The sequence below is a fragment of the Musca autumnalis genome, unplaced genomic scaffold (assembly GCF_047663935.1).
Source record: "Musca autumnalis isolate F117 unplaced genomic scaffold, ASM4766393v1 scaffold_2, whole genome shotgun sequence".
Classification (NCBI taxonomy): Eukaryota; Metazoa; Arthropoda; class Insecta; order Diptera; family Muscidae; genus Musca; species Musca autumnalis.
The window spans coordinates 125858069-125879008 of record NW_027411755.1 but is presented as its reverse complement, the minus strand read 5'-3'; the positions used below and the strand labels follow the sequence as shown (position 1 = coordinate 125879008).

General features: G+C 35.1%; 2 protein-coding genes across 12 annotated transcripts in view; both read right to left on the bottom strand.

Annotated features, from left to right (window-relative positions):
- LOC141394564 (uncharacterized) overlaps positions 1-20940 on the bottom strand; it is a 523342-nt gene that overhangs the window by 305268 nt on the left and 197134 nt on the right. The window lies entirely within an intron of this gene.
- Positions 883-12238, bottom strand: Ptp36E (protein tyrosine phosphatase 36E). 10 transcript variants are annotated; one of them, XM_073969175.1, is made up of 2 exons: positions 11971-12238; positions 883-4073 (listed from the first exon to the last, which is right to left on the bottom strand). In XM_073969175.1, exon 2 carries the CDS (start codon positions 3121-3123, stop codon positions 976-978), a length of 2148 nt encoding a protein of 715 aa, XP_073825276.1. In that variant the 5' UTR covers positions 3124-4073; positions 11971-12238; the 3' UTR covers positions 883-975. The 10 variants fall into 10 exon arrangements, with proteins under 10 accessions (XP_073825276.1, XP_073825277.1, XP_073825275.1 ...); XM_073969176.1 differs by having other exon boundaries at positions 883-4064; positions 11971-12178; XM_073969174.1 differs by having other exon boundaries at positions 11795-12172.

Here is a 20940-nt window from a genome sequence, read left to right as displayed (position 1 = left end):
AACTTTGTTATTCTTCCAAAATTATTAAAAAGTCAGCCATTTTAACGAAATTAACAAATGTGTTTTTAAGAACAAAGGAGAAAGGAAAAGAGCGGCAGAGTGAACGGATGGAACTACGTTATCAACAACGCGAACTATTGAGTTGAACTAAAATTAGTCCTTTAAACATGAAACTTTTTTAATACATTGGATCTCGACCTGTGTAAAATCCACATTAAAACCTAGTGCTTATAGACTTAGAAATTAATTAAAGGCCACGCCGATCTCACGATACATAAATTCCAAGGGATATATTGGTTTCAACATTTGTTCCAATAAGGAAATCAACGTTTAATGAGAGAAAGTATTTCCATTATTCCTTTGCAGGTGAAAATGCAATTGAATATTATCACTGAACTTCATAATGATTTGGTTTCCCACTTAAGATTCTGAAATACTGTGTGATGTACATATTATGAAAATATTCTAGATGAAGGGAAAACTGCTACTCGTGATTCAGCAACTATTAACTGATGTACTCGAAGGCCAAGATTTTTAGTTTTTTTAAGCTATTTATCCTGTCTAGAAATAAAAGGCTTTTAACGTAGGTGTCTAACATATAAGTTAACTGTTATTCTATACTAACTGACATAAATGGAACTCCTTACTCCTTGGGGCAATATGACCCAATGTCCGGAGGAAACCTATATTAAATTCTGCAATTAGTTTATCAGTTAATTTGTCCTAAAAACAAACAATTTTAAACCTTTAATAAACCGCTTTATCTAATTTTTTCTCATAATATCCTTTAGGAAAAATTGTATTCCTTCTTTCAGAAATCGTAAATATTTTCCCCTATTTCGAACTTTAACATATTCATCGTTTAGTTCTTTTCCTCTTTGCTTTTTCGTTTTTTTTCTTCTGTGTTTTTTGTTTGCTTTTTCAATATCTTTTGAAATCCTCCATACAAACTCCTGGAAAAAATATCTGCGCAGTTTAATCGTTTTTGTTTAGAAAATGTAAAACATAATGCAACACTAAGTCATAACAGTATTTGTATTCGGTCATATTCTCTACTAGATGCGGACGATTGCGTCTTACCGTCTTGACAGCCTGAAAAACATCCACTTCACCATGTTGTATGACCTGTTCGATACAAGCATTAGCGGCACAGTACACGCCGCAACGGCTACGACCATCGGGTGATACAACACATACTGGGCCATAATCTGTTTTGGCGCGCCACAACTCAACCATATTCATCAGATAGACCAGCGAATTGGTCGATGTGGGCACTTTATGACCCATGGGCCAACACGTCAATTGGAATAGCTGTACAGTGCGTGTTGGTGCCTTAACGCCGGCCATCATTTCGGTCAATGATACGATCTTTTTGTTAATTTTGAATTCCCATTGTTTGATGTTGGTGTAACTGCGTGCAGCGGAATAGTGTACAGAGAAGACGGGACCGTACTTCTCCATTTTGGATTTGTTGGGCCAAAATGAGGGAAAGGTTTGGGAATTAGAGGGGGGTTGACACAATACCACCACCGCGGAGCATTCGGTATCGTAAACCAGGGACCAAAACTCACCCAAAGTGTGTTTCATGGGCCATTCGGTGACAATATATTCACGTGGCTTTGTATAGCCATCGACGTAGACGGCATTGATGTAATCTGTAAAGGCATTACCCTGAAACGATGTCAGATAGGGACGGAAGTTGTCTGGCGGTACACACAAGACGTCACGATTCTTTTCACGATTGTCGGCTCGATGACCACCAGCACAATCGCCAATGGTGAAGCGTGGAGTCTGCTTGCAGATTTTATCGTATTCCATTTGATATTCGTTCATTTTGGTTTGTGAATTGCGTCTAGCTTTGGCCTTTAGGCGATCGGAGAGTTCGGAAACGGGAAACCATGTTTTACCACAGACAATATGTTCCTCCAGCGTGTCATAGATGAATTTGTATTGGTCGACATTCTCCACCAAGCCTTTGCGGGACAGTCTCAGCTTCTTTTGATAGCCATAGATGTTGAAACACTCTTCCTCTTCGTGCAGCTCCAGATTGGCATCGATTGATACGAATACACCAGAACGGCCACCACCATCGCCACAATGTACCAACATGGGCCCACGTGAATCTTTGTCTTTTATGGTGCTGCCAACCACCAGGCGGACTCGACGACGAAATTCCAGCAGAGAATTCGAAAAGGGACAACAGTGTGAATACCACTCCGTGTAGTGAAATTGCAGAAGAAGACGGTCCTCTACAATTTCTGATGGATTCGCCTCATTGACCTTATAGAGGCGGAAGGTGCGTATGTGGAAATTGGCCAATTGCTCCTCTCTGATGATGCTGATGTTGATGTCACCATAGGTTTCGTGGACCTCACGATTTGGCGGCCAGTATTGGACACACATTACCTTGGCAAAATCAAATGTCTTTGTCAACATAATGATGGCACTGACGTTCTCCTGCCACACCATACGCCAAAATGCATTCACCGTATCCTCCACTGGACCTTGGGTAACAATGTAGGCATTGGGTTTCAGTAGACTATCGACATAGGAGGCATTCACATAATCTGAATCGGGTTCGCCTTCGACCTTCTTGAGCACCACCCGATTGTAATCGTAGGGAATGCATTTGGGATTTTGATTCTTGCCATGATTTGCCTTCTTCATGGCATAACGACAGGTGTTATTTTCGGATTTGGAAGCCGTTTGAAATTCCAATTTATAGAGGACGGGAAATTTTCGACGTAGTTCACACATTTTTATGAACTGCTGGGTGTCAATGGGGTGGACGGGCATTGTCTTCGATAGGGAGTTGTTTTCATCTCGGGCCTCCAATTTGATTTTCTCAAACGACAGCAGGCCACTGTTCAGCATACTCAATTTCAGGGTACTCGGTATGGAGAGCAGTGATCGTCGCGGCTGTTTGGGTTCAGTGACGGCATGACGTGGTGAGGACTTGGATCGACGTTGTTTTTGGGGTGATGCTTTTCTCGACTCGACGGCACTGGCACTTGTGATACTGCCCCTGGTGCTGTTCACCTTGCCATTGCCATTCGGTATTGTAGCGAGCGCTGCTGCATCTCTGGAAGTGGAGGCTCGTGGATTTTCGTCGGCTTGTGACATATTGGTGACGGTGTTGTAGTCGTCGTTAAAAGTGAATGGTGGTGGTGTTGTTGACGTACACTGTCGTAGCTCTGTGGGACTTTTTCGAGGTGTTGTTGTTGCTGGGGTTAGTTGTGTTGTGGTCGTTGAATTAGAGGCGGCTAATGATGAATGGGAGGGGGAGAAGCGTTTCACTTTGCCATGACGTAGGTGAAGGAATTTGGTAAATTTCTTATATATTTTATGCCTTGTATTGTGTTTGACGGCCAGTTCAGATGTTTAGATGATGATGCTGCCGCTGCCTCTATTGTCAGTTGTTGTGTGTTATGATTCAGATTATCTAAGTGAAATTACACGCACACAAACACACCTACGAATGCTTCAAAATTCATACACATATACTAGTGGATGACTCTCTGTTAATATGTAGAGATACTTCTGCTGACACTTAGTCTGTTGTCTTATATATGTTGTTTTGTTTTTTGTTTGTAAGTATTTTCTTTGTTGTTGTTATTGGAGGGCTCTTTGCAAAACAAGTAGTTGTTTTTGTTTCTCACTCACTCACGCACCGTTTTGAATAACAAAAAAAGAAATTTAAAATAAATTTTCATGTTTTCTTGAAAATTTTCACCAGCTGCCAACACGGGAGAAAGTAAAAAAACGACTGACAAACGTAGTCTCTTTTTGGTCGGAGCAATGGGTGTTTTATATTGCTTGCTTATTGTTTTCGTTCGTTATTGTTTCTCATTTAATATTGGCAGGTTGTTTTTAGTTTTGCTCTCTATTCGATGCAATTTTCTTTAATTTTTCTATTTTTTTTCTCTCACTCTCTCGAATAGTATTTTCCCACTAGAAGAATGGAAATACTGTGAATTTTTCTCTCGTTTAATGTTTTTGCACAATCAGCTGTTTTCGTTTGGTGTATATTTTGGTTGTTTTCCTTTTTTTATACTACAGTGGGCCTGTATTCACTTTAAGTTGTATTTTTAATTTGTTGTTGTAAATTTAATGAAACGATGAGTTTTTTATTATTTTCGCCGTTTCCGGTTGTTGTACTTTCGATGCGTTAAGAAGATGTGTGATGCATGGAATTTTCATTAAAATCCCAAACAATAGATTACTGAATCTTCGTGGCAGAAATATTTAATAGATCTCTTAGCTTTCATGATTTAAGTAATATGTGACAAAATAATTAACAAGTGGCAAAAAAATTCTTTAGCACAAATTGAATTGATATATGCCACCATAAGTCCAATAGAAGTAATACATATCAGTATGTTTAGAAAAATAAATCTTATTCTAGACCAGGGCTTCGGAGTCGAGCCATTTTTGGTTAAACTCCGACTCCAGTCCAATTTTTTTTTTACTAATTAGTTAGATTTGCCACGCTGATATCTACCAAGTGATAATACAAAATCCAAGTTACAGACATTCAAGTGTGAAACCTTCAAGATACGTAACATCGGGAGGTACACCAAAACATGGACCTATATTGTTCGTGTTCTTCCTGTAGATTTTTTTACCTGTTGGGAATCTGAAATACAAAGTAACACCCACATCAGTATGAAATTATAGAAAACCCTTCAAAATAACAAAAATCGGACGGTAACGTTATTAGGTTTTTTTCTGTCGAAACAAAGACCTACGAGTATATCTACAAGTTTCCGAATTTTATTTATGTACTCAATGAGACCCGAAATACCATATTACCGTAATTGTTGTCCGATAGTACTGTTTGTAATTTGTTGAGTCATGGAAAATTAACCATACTCTAACACCGCAGCGTGATAGAAGACCAAAAAAGAAGACATGTGTCCCGGCGTATTTCCTCATCATATGTACATTCGCGGTTATGGGCCCCAAAAGACATAAAGCCTTGATGTCAAAACGGATAATTTTTAATTTATTCTGGGAGACAAATTTGTTTCTCTTCATCTTTAAGGTCACAAACGCCGAGGTCAAATTCCTTTTCTGGGGCTTTGGTCTGTAGAAAGGTTTCATGATGATTAAAAGCAAAATAAAAATAACCAATTACTATTTTATTATTTTTTTCTCGGGTCCTGGTCCGTACATGGAAACTTAACCGATCAAAATTCAAAAAAAAAAAAAAAAAAAAACAATCAACTACAAAAATGCTCCTAAGGTCTCAGTAACTTTTTAGAATATCTGAACTTTCTAGGAACGGTTCTTAAAGATGACGTGTTGCACAGTGTAATGTGACAAAAAACCTGCGAAATACTTAAAATCGGACCGTATCGTTATATTTTATTATATTAAATCGTAAACCTATACCTAGACTATTTAAAAAATTTAAAGTATTTCCGATCGATAATGTGGTCAAATCTCTTAAAATGCCGAAAATCAGTCAGTACCTTTCTATGAGGTTACATCGAAACGTGGACCGATATAACACATTATGAATACCAAACATCTTAAAAGTAATGTAAAGTTCTGTAACAACTTATATGACTCCATATTAAATGATGCGAGCTTTCTCCTGTTTTCAACAAACTGATGGATGGATAGACAAACATCTTTGTAGTTTATAAAGACTCTGTTGAATATTTCAGTTTTTTACAAACGGAATGACAAAATTAGTATCTTTAGCGGAGTGTTCTTTGTTTACCACCTCAAAAAGAAATCAAGTAAAGTCAACGGTAAATTCGACTAGGCCAAACAGACAATCAGAAATGATCCACCATCCTACAGAGGTAATGCCCGCAATTTAACGTCGATTTGTTAACCTTTCGGTAATTTAAATTATAACTTTATTATAAAACATACATTTGCGACTTTCTCAGCATAAATCCATTGACAAATGTACCCTACACCCCTTATTTGGGCATTACATTTAATGGGAAATTCATTTGATCTCTTCTCATCGAAGAACATCAGGATTTCTCTTAGCATACGAGTAGGGCAGACAAAAGGTCAAGTAGGTCTTCTTACAGATGACCACAGGCTCTTTTGTTATAAAAGACGTTTGGGTTTTCAAAAGTCCTTCAAAAGGCCAAAATTTCTTCATAGTATACAAATAGGGTGTACTTTAGAATAATTTTCAGGACGATCAGCTTGAAGAAGATTCTAACAATTCTCATACAAATTCAGCAAGAAGTTTAGTAGGATCAGTATCACTTCTATAAAAGTCCAGGTGGTCTTCAGTACGATATCTCTGAAAGAACCACAAGGTCTATCTTAAAAGACCAACAGGTCCTTTCACAGAAGACATTAAAGGCTTGTAATAGAAAACAAGAGAAGACTAGTGAGCCTTCTATGAGGTGACCACTAAATCTTCCCCAAGAATATGTGGGATATGAAACCATTACTGAAAGATGTATTTTAAACAATCAATTGACCGAAAAAATTTTCCGATGTGCATTTTGTAATCCACATATAGATTGAAAGGATTGTATTTAAATTATTATAAATGTTTGATAAATGTAGAACAAATTCTTACGCGTAGTCGGAGTCGAGCTTTTTTCCACGACTCCGACTCCAGCAAAATTTGCTTGACTCCGACTCCGAAACCCTGTTCTAGACGAGAGAAAATTACATAAATTTCGATTGGTCCAGTTTTGAAATTTTCTCGGAAAGCTTTCTCGCCAACTAATAATTTGAAGCGAAAAAAATATCAAACAAATAGGTGAAGTGTACAACATCAAAAACCATCCTACTACAAAATAGTGCAATTCTGTAATAGATAACGACAAATTTACCGACAGTCGTCGCACAGTGGTTCAGAATCGTTGTTTCCTGGTCAAAATATTTTCTGAGATATTTCAGTATTTTCAGTTTTTCGATGTATTAAAATCATTCAAATTAAAAATTTGAGTTTTTTTCATATTTTGCATCAAAAAATGAGTGTTTTTGAGTTTTTTATATGTTCTAACTATATACAAAAGGTAAAAAAATAATAATAAACAAACCATAAAAATAAGAAAAACGTTAAAAAAATTGGAAAAATAAAATTTTTCCACATAGTATCAATTTCTGAGTTGATTTATGCATGTCCGTCCGTCTGCCCCGTTCGCAACGTACAGGTCGCATTTATTATCCGATTCAGCTGAAAATTGGGGAATATAATATTTTAGCCATCGGAAGAACACTATTTGTTTTGGTGAAGATCGCTTCAGATTTGGATACAGCTACCATATATATTTTCGGCCGATTTAAGGTATTTGATGCACCAAACACGCTATATACACGCAGAGAAAAAAATATGATTGATCCAACAATATTCGAAGAGCAAAATATGTATTGTAAAGATATTGTTAAATTCCAAATGTAGTATTGTGCTTCCAACAATTGGGTTTTGTTAAATACAAAAATAGTTTTTGTCAACTGGACAATAGTTCTCTCTTTTCTTCGACAATTTTTTCTCTTCTCTCGCTATTCGATGCCGTGTTGAAAAAAACAATTATGGTGAGTTTTGTTTGTACGACATGATGCCTTTATCTTTGTTTTTGTGTGTATGTATACCAACAATGAGACTCTTGTTTTTATTTGTTTTTATTTGTTTTGTTGACTCTGTTTTGTTTCATTCTTCTATCTTCATTGTGCTTTGAGGTTTGGTGTTATACCGGAGTTTGTTATGGTGTTTAATTATTCCTTATGTTGTGGTGGGTGCTTGTGGCTTTTTGTTTGTCTTTGTTGTCAGCCAATGCAGCAAACCATGTATTGTGTTCATCAATGATTGCAATATTATACGCGACATTTATATCCACGTTATGTGAAAAGTGTATATGAGAAGTATATACACTCAAATTAAAAATTTCTGTGCTGGTTTTCTGGGTTGACAATACTTTTTGTAAACAAAATTAGATTATGATAGTTCCTACAATCGGTATTGTTAACGATTTTTACAATATTGCGGAAATTCGAAAGTTGTTTTTGTTTTCTATGTTTGGAACAAAAGATGGTATTTTTGGATTTGGATTGCAATGTTTGAACAAAACAATTACATTTTTGGAACCAAAACAGATATTTTTGTTCCAACAAAAGCGAAAAATATTTTTTCTCTGCGTGTATGTATGTACGATTTCAATGAAATTTGGTCTAGAAATAAGTGTGCCAAATTATATCGAAATCGATTCAGATGTGGATATAGCTCCCATATGTATTTTCGGCCGATTTAAGGTATTTGATGCACCAAGCACGCAATATATGTATGTCCGATTTCAATGAAATTTGGAATGTGTGACGGAATGAGGTCTACAAATAAGTGTGCCAAATTATATTGAAATCAGTTCAGATTTGGATTTAGTTTCCATATTTGGATTTAGTTTCCTAAACCCGGCCCGCCCGACTTTGATCCTTTTCTTACTGTTTAATATTAAATCGCGAAAATTGCACCCAAGCCCACTGTATAAAATTTTGTTCTATTTGTTATTAGCATATTAGACATTAGCTAGCTTATTAGCTATTAGCTGATAAACAACACAAAATACAAGAAAAAACATTTTTTTTTTCAAATTTTAATCCAATATTAATTTTTTTCCAATATTAAAGAAGTTATGAGTATTAATTTGCATACATGTTTTACGAATTCGACTTTTTCAAAGTGCAATATCTCTTGAACCGTTAGCCAATCAAAATCTGAAAATGTACTGAAATTAATGATGAGCAGCATCATCACAGCCAAAAATAAGGGATATCAAAAACCACTTTTTGAAAATGTGTCCGATTTCACTCAGAAATCCCCATATATATTCTTGTAATGTCCTTCTGTTGTAATTATTCTAGTGTCCAGAAAAATTAAGCTAGAGCGCTATGTATTTGCACCCGATTGTCTTTTTTCCATAGGCGGGTCAAGTTCGAGGATGGGCTATATCGGCCCACGTTTTGGTATAGCCCCAAATATAACGGTACCTCCAGATTTTGCGTATTGTGAGGATATTAGTCCCGATATAACGGTTGGTACCTTACGATTTTCGGTATTTTGAGAATTTTGGATTATTTTTCAAACCGAAGTAGCTATAATTTGGCATTTACGATTAGAAGTGGAAAGAAAACTTATCTACTGATAATTGTGGACATATGAACATGTTTTGGTATAGCCCCCATATAATCGTACCGCCCAATTTCTGAATTATGACGTTTTTATAAACATTTTCGTACCAAAATAGCTACTATTTGTCATTTAGAATTCCTAGTGGCCAAAAACCGTATCTAACAAAAATTGTTACGGTATAACCCCCATATAACGGTATCCCACGATTTCAGGTAGTTTGTAGTTAGTAGTTAGCAATAGAACATTGGTTGCGTTTTTTTTATTGGGATTGCTGATACAATTTGTTTGGCTACAACAATGGGATTAAGCCGGACTATTTTGAAAAAACATAGTTAACAATATTTTAAGACCTGTTGTTTGGCATTAGGGGTTCTTAGTTGTCAGAAAAATTCTCCCATATGACGATACTGACCGATTTCGGATATTCTGAAGTTTTTATCGATATTTTCGGCTCAAGTCGGATGTTATTTGGAATTTAGGTTTCCCTGTGGTCTCAAAACCTTTCACCATCAAAAAATGTGGATATAGGCCCACGTATTGGTTTGGGAAAAATAGACCGCTACTGCTCGATTTAAAAGTTTAAAGTTTTATGGCCGTATCAGTAGTGCGATTCTCTAATCCATTTTTTAATTTAACGAAAAAATCGGTCAAATTAAAATGCTTATAATTTCGGTAATCAACGATATTTGTCGGTAAGTTAGCGACTAAAAAATTTAGTCGTAAAGTTCTACCTATAGCAAAGAAGCCGTCAAATTTTATTTTAACATTTCATTCATAATTTTGCTTTTTAGTTTTACCGATTTTTTCGGTAACTCAAAAAATAAGTTAGAAAATCGCACTACAGATGGTTTTTGGCTTTCAAAAAACTTTTCCGCCTAATATTGTGGACTTATAATAATATAGCCCCCCTATAACGACACTGCCCGAATTCAAGAACTTTTAAGAAAGAACCTATTCGAGCCGCTTCAATAACAAATGAGGATTCAGATAAAGTGACAGAGTTCCGTGTAGCAAAAAATACCAGTAAGGGTAGGATCGAAGTAGGTTTGGGCCGACTATGATACCCTATACCACTGTACAAATATGTACAAACGAGATTACTTCTAGACCAAACTCCGTCACATTTCCATCAAAATTGTTGGTGCATCAATATAGATGGAACCTAGGTATATCCAAATGTGAACCGATTATCAAAAAAAAAAAAAAAATAATATAGCGTTCGTCCTTTGGACACAAAATGACCATTCTCTATTTTCACCAGGATAGGATAGTAAATGCGACCTGTACTTTGATTACAAAAATACCTCTGCAGGCGGACATATCGACATGCATAAATCGACTCGGAATGTAATGGTATACATACAAATGTACATTGTGATGTAGGGTGTAGATAAGAAGAAAATGTCTGGCAAAATGAGTTCTGCAGTAAACAGCGATGGATCAACTCACATTGCGTCCATTGGACTCGGTTTTGAAATGAATATAAAGTTAATATTTTACAATATTGAACAATATTTTACTGAATAACGAAATGTCGAGGCATCTTAACCGAATGAGATTTCAACGTCATTTTTCGTGATATTGAAGAATTACAAAATTCCAAGGAATTGCATTTCCTGCAAATAATCAATATGAACTCCTCAAAGTACAGTCGAAGTCACATCATTTTATTAATATCGTCCGAATTTCATCGGTCCCTTGACTGACGTTATAGGCGATTTCGACTGTATATACATAAAATACTGAGAACAGAGTAAAATTCCAAAAAAAAAAACACTAATTTTGTTCAGTTTATTTGAATGTGGCTTTACATGGGCCCAGGTTTTAGTGTACACCTCGGCATTGTCGAGCGGCACCAAGCAACATTTATTCGGTACCCAACATATTTTGGTATTTTCAGGCTGTGTGTTATCCTTGTTTTACAGCCGAATTATCTGTTTTTTTGATCTGAATGAATTTTTTATCCTACAGGACTTAGTCACATTCACTTTAATTTCTCTCTTAGTGGAATCTATACAAATTTCCCGTCATTTTAACGTGTTTTTAATTGAATTTGTCACATATTGCCTTTGTTACTATGTGGCATTTTTTGTGCAAAAAAATTGCAATAAATTATTCCACGTATTTGTATTATTCATGTTTTTTAAAACGTTTTGGTGTTTTTGTCATAAGTGTGTCTGTCCACTTGTTTTTATTTCACTTTTCCCGGAATTTCCTTGTCATTTCCCCGAATGTTTGGAATGTTTGTTGTTGTTATTGTTTTAAAACATTGCAAATATTTTTTTAAATTAGTTTTCATTGTTTTCGCCTTGTATTTTACTTTAAGCGTTTTTCTATTATTATTATTTTTTGTTTATTTCTCTGTCACATATTCTAAAACACATTCTCTGAGTGTGTTGCTGCTCACTGCGCCAACTCCCTATGTGGTTCATCTCATCTGGTCTATTTTTCATTCACCAGCCAGTTTGCGAGCCAGCCACGGATGTCAGGCAGACAGAACAGCAGCAGCCTCGAAATGTGTAATCGAAAATTCCATGCATCACACCTCGCCTTCGTTGTTCTCGTCATAAAAATAAAGAATTTCATTGGATTTTTTTGTTCGTGGGCCTTTTTTTCCAATCTCATACTGGCCGTAATCAATCGATTGTTTGTTTACAGAAAATAAAATTGATGATTTTTTACATTTCGATATCACGTTTTTCCACTTTGGTCCTCGTAGAATTTAGTAACTTTTTATTTTTTGTAGGTCACAAAATTTTTTCGAGGTTCAGAATTTCGTATTTCACTTGCAAAATTTGTTGAAAAATTCATTTTAACGTTTTGTTGTTTAAGTTTGCACACAAAAAATTAAAAAATACTTATTTAGTTGGTCGTTTAGATGTTTGGCTATTTATTTCTTTTGGCCATTTATGCACTATATTTAACAAAAATAAAGTTGATTTTTTCGAGGTATGTATTTTTCTGGTATCGTTGTTTGTCTTATTTTGTCGTTTTTTCGCACTACCACTGCCACCACTTGCTCTGTCAAATAACGTCTGCCAGGAGGGCAAGTAGAAATGAATGAATTTTTCACATTTTGTTCCACTTTTATTTGGGGTTTTCTTTTGTCATGGCATTCGCTCGAAGACACGGAAATTTCGAATTCGAAATATTCTTGAACGGCGATGATTATGGTTTGGTATGCTTTGGTTTGGGTGCGATATTTTGATTGTTGTTGTTATCGTTTTTTGTTTGGTAAGGGAATACAGTGGGAGGAAAATCTGAAGAACGTTCAGTAAACTTCGGCCAATGGGGGATGTTGAAAAGTTAAAATTTCAGGTTAGGCAACTTTTGCACCGCCATAAATAAAACAAATTGCATCAGTTTTGAAATAAAGAGAAGAATAATATCATACAACATGTGCCACTTTCAGACTCTAGAAAACACTGATACTGATATGGCTAAACTGATGGGCTAGTAATACACTGTGTGTAATTGTTTGAGTCATGGATAACTAACATATTCTGACACTGCAGCACATAGTGGGAAAAATTCAGATCTAGCATGCAGAAAATAAAAGTCGATGTTTTATTGTAAGTTTATCGATCATTTAATGATATATTTGTCAAATGATTTTGTTTTTTCAAAATAGTCTGGCTTAATCCCATTGTTGTTGTTTTATTATTTTAAAACAACTAATTTATTAGTGGAAAAAGGTTGGCATTGTTCGCCAAGGGTAAGGCAGGGAAGACTAGATTCGATCCACGCCACTGGATCCCATCAGTTCCCTTGTTTCTTGTTTGTGGATATTCTGCACCGAAGTTATTTTTCAATAACTTCTTCAACAAGAATCTTTTTATACCCAAACATCAACCGTCAGCTCGAAGTATAAAGGTGAACAAAGAGTTTTAAAATAATAAAACAACAACAATGGGATTAAGTCAGACTATTTTGTCAGACTGCCTTACACCTTGGGGAACAATGCCAACCTTTTCCAGTAATAAATTAGTTGTTTTAAAATAATAAAACAACACCAATGGGATTAAGCCAGACTATTTTGAAAAAACAAAATTGTATTAGCTATCCCACTAAAAAACGGCGCCACCAATGTTCGATTTGTTAAATGTTTATATATATGTATCTATTTTTTTGGTATAGCTCCCATTTAACAGTATCTAAAGATCTTCGGTATTTTGAAGATTTTTGCCACATTACCCAGCCTTATTGGCTAACATTTTGAATCTAATTTTTCCATTGGGATAATGCATACATTATTGTAAAAATTGCCGGTATAAGTCCATGTTTTCATATGACCCCAAAAGAACGGTACCAACCGATTTTGGTAATTTTTAAGGTTTTTGGTAACATTATCCGGCTTAAATTGCAATTTGACACTTAGTCTTCGTTGGGGGTGTAAAATATTCAGACACGGAATAGTCTGCACTGGTCCATGTTTTGATATAGCCCCCATTGAACGGTACCGCAGGATTTTCGGTTTTTTGAAGGTTTTAGTGTCACACCGAAATGGCTGAAATTTGGTATTAGGTCTTCCTTGGGACTACCACGTTTTGATATAGAACTGTACCGCCCTATTTTTGGTATTTTTAGGGGTTTAGCCTCATTTTGTTACAGAAATGGCCGAAATTTAGTATTTAGTCGTTGTTGGGAGCGCTGAACTTCCCCTCAGAAATTTGTTGCTATATGTCCAGGTGTGGTATAGCTACCATATAACTGTAATTCATGTTTTACTTTTTTTCAAAGTTGTAGCCTCTTTATGGTACCAAAATGGCTTAAATTTCGTATTTGAACTTTGTTGTGAGTACAAAACTTTCCCCTAGGAGTTTTTCAAGGTTTTAGCAACATTCCAACGGACAAAATTTGATGTTTTGTGAGCAAAATATACTAAAAATGTCTAAAAAATTACCTCATAGGGGCTACGTCGGTGCCCTCCACCACGAGATGTATTGAAGTAAAATAGATTAAATAGCAAACACTGTTGTCATTGTTTACTTAAGAAAACAATTATGAACATAGGTCCACAATTTGTTATAGCCCTCATATAACGGTACTACCGATTTTCGGTATTTTAAAGATTTTACATAAGTTACTCTACCAAATTGGCAGAATTTTTCATTGAGGGTTCCCAGTGGACTAACAACTTTTCTGATAAAATTTATGAGCATCGGTAAACGTTTTTATATAAACCCATAGAACGGTACCGCCCGATTTTCGATATTTTGAGAGTATAAGCCACATTATCCTACCGAAATAGCTGGTATTTGGTATTTAGTCTTTGCCAGGGCTGCGAAATATTCCTACAGAGAATTGTTAGCACTGGTCCACGTTTTGATATAGCCCCCATATAACGGTACTTCCCAATTTTCGATATTGTAAATATTTAAGATAAATTTATCGACCAAATTTGCGGAATTTTGACAAAAACTTTCCCGATAAAAATTACGGACGTAGGTTCACGTTTTGATATAGACGCAATCAACGGTACCTCCCGATTTTTGGTATTTTGAAGATTTTACCAAAGTTTCTCGACCACATTGACTGAATTTGTATTAAAAGTTTCTAGTGGACAAACACGATTTTCGGTGTTTTGAAGGTTTTATCCACTTTATCCACCGGAAGTAGCTGATATTTGGTATTTACAGCCTGTTTATGTATGTCGACCGAAAGGTTTCATGCGCTTCCGAAGTGGAAAAAATCATTTTCTGTTCATGTAAACACATTCGAAACGAAAATCTATGCGACCGACAATCCATACGAAATAACACTTAAACGTACACTTTTCCATGTAAATTTGGGTTTATGCATTTCGAAAGGACTGTCTTTTTTAGAAAGAGAATGTCAAAATCACTCACTTGCTTTGTAGCTGTCGAGTAGAACGTAAACTTGCGAATTACACCGAAAATCTTAAATCAAATTTATGCAACAAATTCTCGAACCAAAATAAAAATTTTATAGACACGTTTTAAAGGCGCTTTCATTCATTATTTTGAAGAAATCAGTTAAATAAAATGATTCAAAATACTGACACATTTTTTTTTCTCAAATAAAACAAATCTTACACATTCCAATGTTTGTATGTATATGTGGATTTTGTTTTTATACCCTCCACCATAGTATGGAGGGTATATTAAGTTTGTTTTTCCGTTTGTAACGCATTGAAATACTCATTTGCGACCCTATAAAGTATATATATTCTTGATCAGGGTAAAATTCTGAGTCGATCTGTGCATGTCAGTCCGTCCGTCTGTGGTAATCACTCTAGCATCCACAAAAATTGAGTTAAAACGCTGAAATTTTGGAAAAATGCGTATTTTATTTGCAGGCAGGTCAAGTTCGATGATGGGCTATATCGGTCCACGTTTTGGTATAGCCCCCATATAACGGTGCCCCTCGATTTACGGTATTTTGACGTTTTTAGCTACATTTTCAGACCGATGTAGCTATAATTTGACATGTAGAGTTCTTAAGTATCAATAAACTTATATAACAAAAGTTGTGGACACAGGTCCACGTTTTGGTATAGCCCCCATATAACGGTACCTCCCGATTTACGGTATTTTGACGTTTTTAGCTACATTTTCAGACCGATTTAGCTATAATTTGACAGGGCTCTTAAGTGTCAATAAACTTATATAACAAAAGTTGTGGACATAGGTCCACGTTTTGGTATAGCCCCCATAAAACGGTGCCCCCCGATTTACGGTATTTTGACCTTTTTAGCTACATTTTCAGACCGATTTAGCTATAATTTGACATTTAGGGCTCTTAAGTGTCAGTAAACTCATATAGCAAAACTTGTGGACATCGGTCCACGTTTTGGTATAGCCCCCATATAACGGTACCCCCCGATTTACGGTATTTTGACGTTTTTAGCTACATTTTCAGACCGATTTAGCTATAATTTGACATTTAGGGTTTTTAAGTGTCAATAAACTTATATAACGAAAGTTGTGGACTTAGGTCCACGTTTTGGTATAGCCGCCATATAACGGTGCCCCCGATTTACGGTATTTTGACGTTTTTAGCTACATTTTCAGACCGATGTAGCTATAATTTGACATTTAGGGTTCTTAAGTGTCAATAAACTTATATAACAAAACTTGTGGACATAGGTCCACGTTTTGGTATAGCCCCCATAAAACGGTGCCCCCCGATTTACGGTATTTTGACGTTTTTAGCTACATTTTCAGACCGATTTAGCTATAAATTGACATTTAGGGTTCATAAGTGTCAATAAACTTATATAACAAAACTTGTGGACATAGGTCTACGTTTTGGTATAGCCCCCATATAACGGTGCCCCCCGATTTACGGTATTTCGACGTTTTTAGCTACATTTTCAGACCGATTTAGCTATAATTTGACTTTTAGGGTTCTTAAGTGTAAATAAACTTATATAACAAAAGTTGTGGACATACAGTATCGGCCAAAACTAAAGCACCCCCTCAGTAAATTTTTTTGAAATGATAATTTTTTTATGAAAACTAAATTATAAATTTATTTTTTATTTTTCTTTTTATTTATTTATACCTTTACAATTTAAAAATACAAAAATAAGGAGATCAGAATTTAATAAACAAAAGTTAAAATTCAAAAAACATTTTAGGTCGCAAATATAAGCGGACAAAACTAAAGCACCCCCCCATTTGAGGTACAGCAAAAACTATTGAAATCAATATTTCGTAGCTTATCCTCTATTCTGAATGACACAATCACATCTTTTAGGCATAAAGGATACTATATTATTAATTATTGCACGCGAAATAATCGGTTTTCGGAAAATTTAGCTTAAATCCTCAGAATACTGAAAATCGGAACTTACCGTTATATGGGGGCTACACCCAAACGTGAACCCAGGTCCACGATTTTTGGTGAATATGTTTTGTGACCACTAGGAACCCTAAGTACCAAATTACAGCTAATTTAGTAGGAAAATGTGGCTTAAATATCCGAAATACCGAAGATCGGAAGGTACCGCTATAAGGGGGCTATACCAAAACATTAGCCGATATTGTTCATATTCATCCAAAAATGATGCTACAGCATTCTCTGGTCAAATACTAAATACCTTAGGTTTAAAAATTAGCAAAAGAACGAATTGCAAAAGAACGGTAGACGCCGGCTTATTCAGTCGACGACCAGCAAAAAACCTCCCGCCTCCATGTTTTACAGCGTCTTTGCAATATTTAGGATTTATCGGTTGCCCATTTGGTCCAAGCTTTTTACCATCTGAATACTTTAAATTAAACATAGATTCATCTGAAAACAGTTTAAATGGGTCTTGCCGAATGCCAGTCTGGCTCCTTCATTTTTAGTCGATATGAAAGGTTTTTTTTTTGCTGGTCGTCGACTGAATACGCCGGCGTCTATCGTTCTTCTGCAATTCGTTCTGTTGCTAATTTTTAAACGTTAGCGTATTGTATTCGACTAGTGGTTGCTGTAGCATCATTTTTAGATGAATATGAACAATATCGGCTAAAGTTTTGGTATAGCCCCCTTATAGCGGTACCTTCCGATCTTCGGTATTTCGGATATTTAAGCCACATTTTCCTACTAAATTAGCTGTAATTTGGTACTTAGGGTTCCTAGTGGTCACAAAACATATTCACCAAAAATCGTGGACCTGGGTTCACGTTTGGGTGTAGCCCCCATATAACGGTAAGTTCCGATTTTCAGTATTCTGAGGATTTAAGCTAAATTTTCCGAAAACCGATTATTTCGCGTGCAATAATTAATAATATAGTATCCTTTATGCCTAAAAGATGTGATTGTGTCATTCAGAATAGGGGATAAGCTACGAAATATTGATTTCAATAGTTTTTGCTGTACCTCAAATGGGGGGGTGCTTTAGTTTTGTCCGCTTATATTTACGACCTAAAATATTTTTTGAATTTTAACTTTTGTTTATTAAATTCTGAATTCCTTATTTTTGTATTTTCCAATTATAAAGATATAAATAAATAAAAAGAAAAATAAAATATAAATTTATAATTTAGTTTTCATAAAAAAATTATCATTTCAAAAAAATTTACTGAGGGGGTGCTTTAGTTTTGGCCGATACTGTAGATCCACGTTTTGGTATAGCCCCCATATAACGGTACCTCCCGATTTTCGGTATTTTGAGAATTTTACCTACAAGTTTTAACCGAATTATCTGTAATTTGAACATTTGATATTTGAAATTCTTAGTGGTCGCAACACCTCTCCATCAAAAATTGTCAACATAGGATCATGTTCGGATATAGCTTCCATATAACGGTACCTCCCAGTTTTCAGTAATTTCGCGATTTTAGCTACAATTTTTAACCGAACTAACTGCAATTTGGCATTTGAAGGTTGTAGTGGTCACCACCCATCTGCATCAACAATTTTCAACATAGCCCCAATATAAGGATACTTCCCGATTTTCGGTACTTTGCGGATTTTACTTAAAATGTTTAACCGAACAAAAACAAAAAACAAACCTCCCGATTTTCCGTACCTTAGCTTTATTTTTTGGACGAACTTTCTGTAATTTGAAATTTAAAAGCCAACAAAAATTCTGCAACAAAAATTGTTCATTTAAGTTCATATTTTCGTATAGACCACATACCTCCGAACTAGCTGTTAATGACATTTGAAGTTCCAACGTTATGTACCGATTTTCGGTATTTTGAGGATTCTAGCTACAATTTTTAACCGAATTAGGAGTTATTTGATATTAAAGGCTCCCATCAAAAACTGTCAACATAGGTCCCTGTTTTATTATAACCCCTATATAACGGTACCTCCCAATTTTGTCAACATACATAGTTAGATATAGGCACCATAAAAAAGGGCCTCCCGAATGAAGCATTTTATGTACATTATCTGACATTTTAACGTACCCACTTAAAGTTGGGGACAGGAATGAAAACTAATTATTACATTTTAGTTCAGAATATTTTATGGTGGAGGGTATGAAAAGTTCGGCTCGGCCGAACTTAACGCTTTTTTACTTGTTATTTCTCATTTGGCTCTCATTTATGGAACATAGTTGTACAAATGTTAATTCAAATTAGTAGTATTTCGCATAGGATACGTAACGGCAGTCGCACGATAGTTTGCGAAATACATGAACGTCTTTTTAGACGGAAGTGAGTGACTGCTTTCCTTTTGCATTTTTTTTTTTGGTTTCATATTCATGTATTGTCATCCAAATCTGAAAAGTGTTCAAAGTTTCAGTTTCTACAGCTGTGTTACTAGGTTTGAACTAAACAGACAGGAACCAAAGCTAGTTATATAAAACACTGTAAAAATGTCGTAAACGCTTGTTAAATATATAATTAAAACAAATAAATTAAACATTTTTTCAAAGTGGTTTGTGCATGAACTTTTTCAATATTTGAATGGAATAAACTTTATTTTAGTTATTAGTAGGCTGACTAAACGTCACTCGTGCAACGGGAAATAATAATAATAATTTTATTATCATTTCATACATTTTTCCAAAAAAATATTTTGTTTTTAAATTTTTTTAAACGCTATTTTAGTGATTAATAGGCAAAATTTCATTCATCCATGCTACAGGAAATCATTTTTGAGAATAAATGTCGAAAAGTCATAACCCTATTCAACATGCAACGGTTGCGTTAGCTGTGCCATGTCATACTTGAAATAAATAATAGAAGAAATATAAAACCGATGTTTTTAAAATATATATGGAACTAGCTGAACCCGGTGCGCTTCGCTACCCCGAATAAGGTAAAATATATTTTGGCGCATTTATTTGTAGGCCAATTTTCGTCACACATTCCAACTTTCATTAAAATCGGGTTATATATCGTGTTTGGTGCATCAAATACATGAAATCGGTCGAAAATATATATGGGAGCTATATCCAAATCTGAACCGATTTCAATATAATTTAGCAAATTTATTTCTAGACCAAATTCCTTCACACATCCAAAATTTGGAGACATGTCTGTTACCATTCTATAGATATTTGCATAATAAATCTAATTTTTTTTGGAGGTACTTCCGATTCTGATGCTATTTCTCCGGATCAACGCTGAATTTCAGGCCATGTAGTGATATACTCTGAAAAATTCAAGAAGATCGGTTGAGCGGTTTTTAGGTCCATAAGCTTCAAACAAACAAACTTACAAACATTTTTCTACTTTATATACATATATAGATAGATATGGGTTAATAACATTATTGTGTTCCCATTAATTAAAATTTTATTTTTATTCTATACAGTGGGCTACACAATCTTTAAAAATATTACAAAACTTGTTGTTTGATCTATATATAGACGATTTTTATTTTTTCTCATTGTTGATTTGGAGCACTTTGTAAAATAAGGGTGCCACCAGCGAATTATCATACGCCTATGCTTGTGCATTATAAATAGATCGGATCGCCTGGTGTGTGTGTGTTTAACCCCATCTGTCGGAGATTTTCAAATAGTGAACATAAAGTGAATTTCGTACTTGTGTTTATTCTTTGACATGCAGCGTTCGCCGCGGAAATATTTTATGTTAAAATTTCAATACATCAGATTTATCGTTCAACATATACAAAGTGCCAAATCTGCGCATTACGCAAATAGTTTTCGTACGGCTGCAAGCTCCAAGAAAAATGGAAAGTGATACGGGAAATTGGTATAGGCAAAAACATGATTCAATCGTTCGATGACGGTGTAAATGTTGATGAATTAAATAAACAATTCGTGAATGTTAACCAGGGCCCTATTCCTCGAAACAACTTATCGCTTTTCATTTTGCATTTATCAAAATGTAGTTATTTTGAAAAGTGATAACCTTTTTTTGTTCCACAAAATTACTTTTCAATTTCCCTTTGCACTTAGC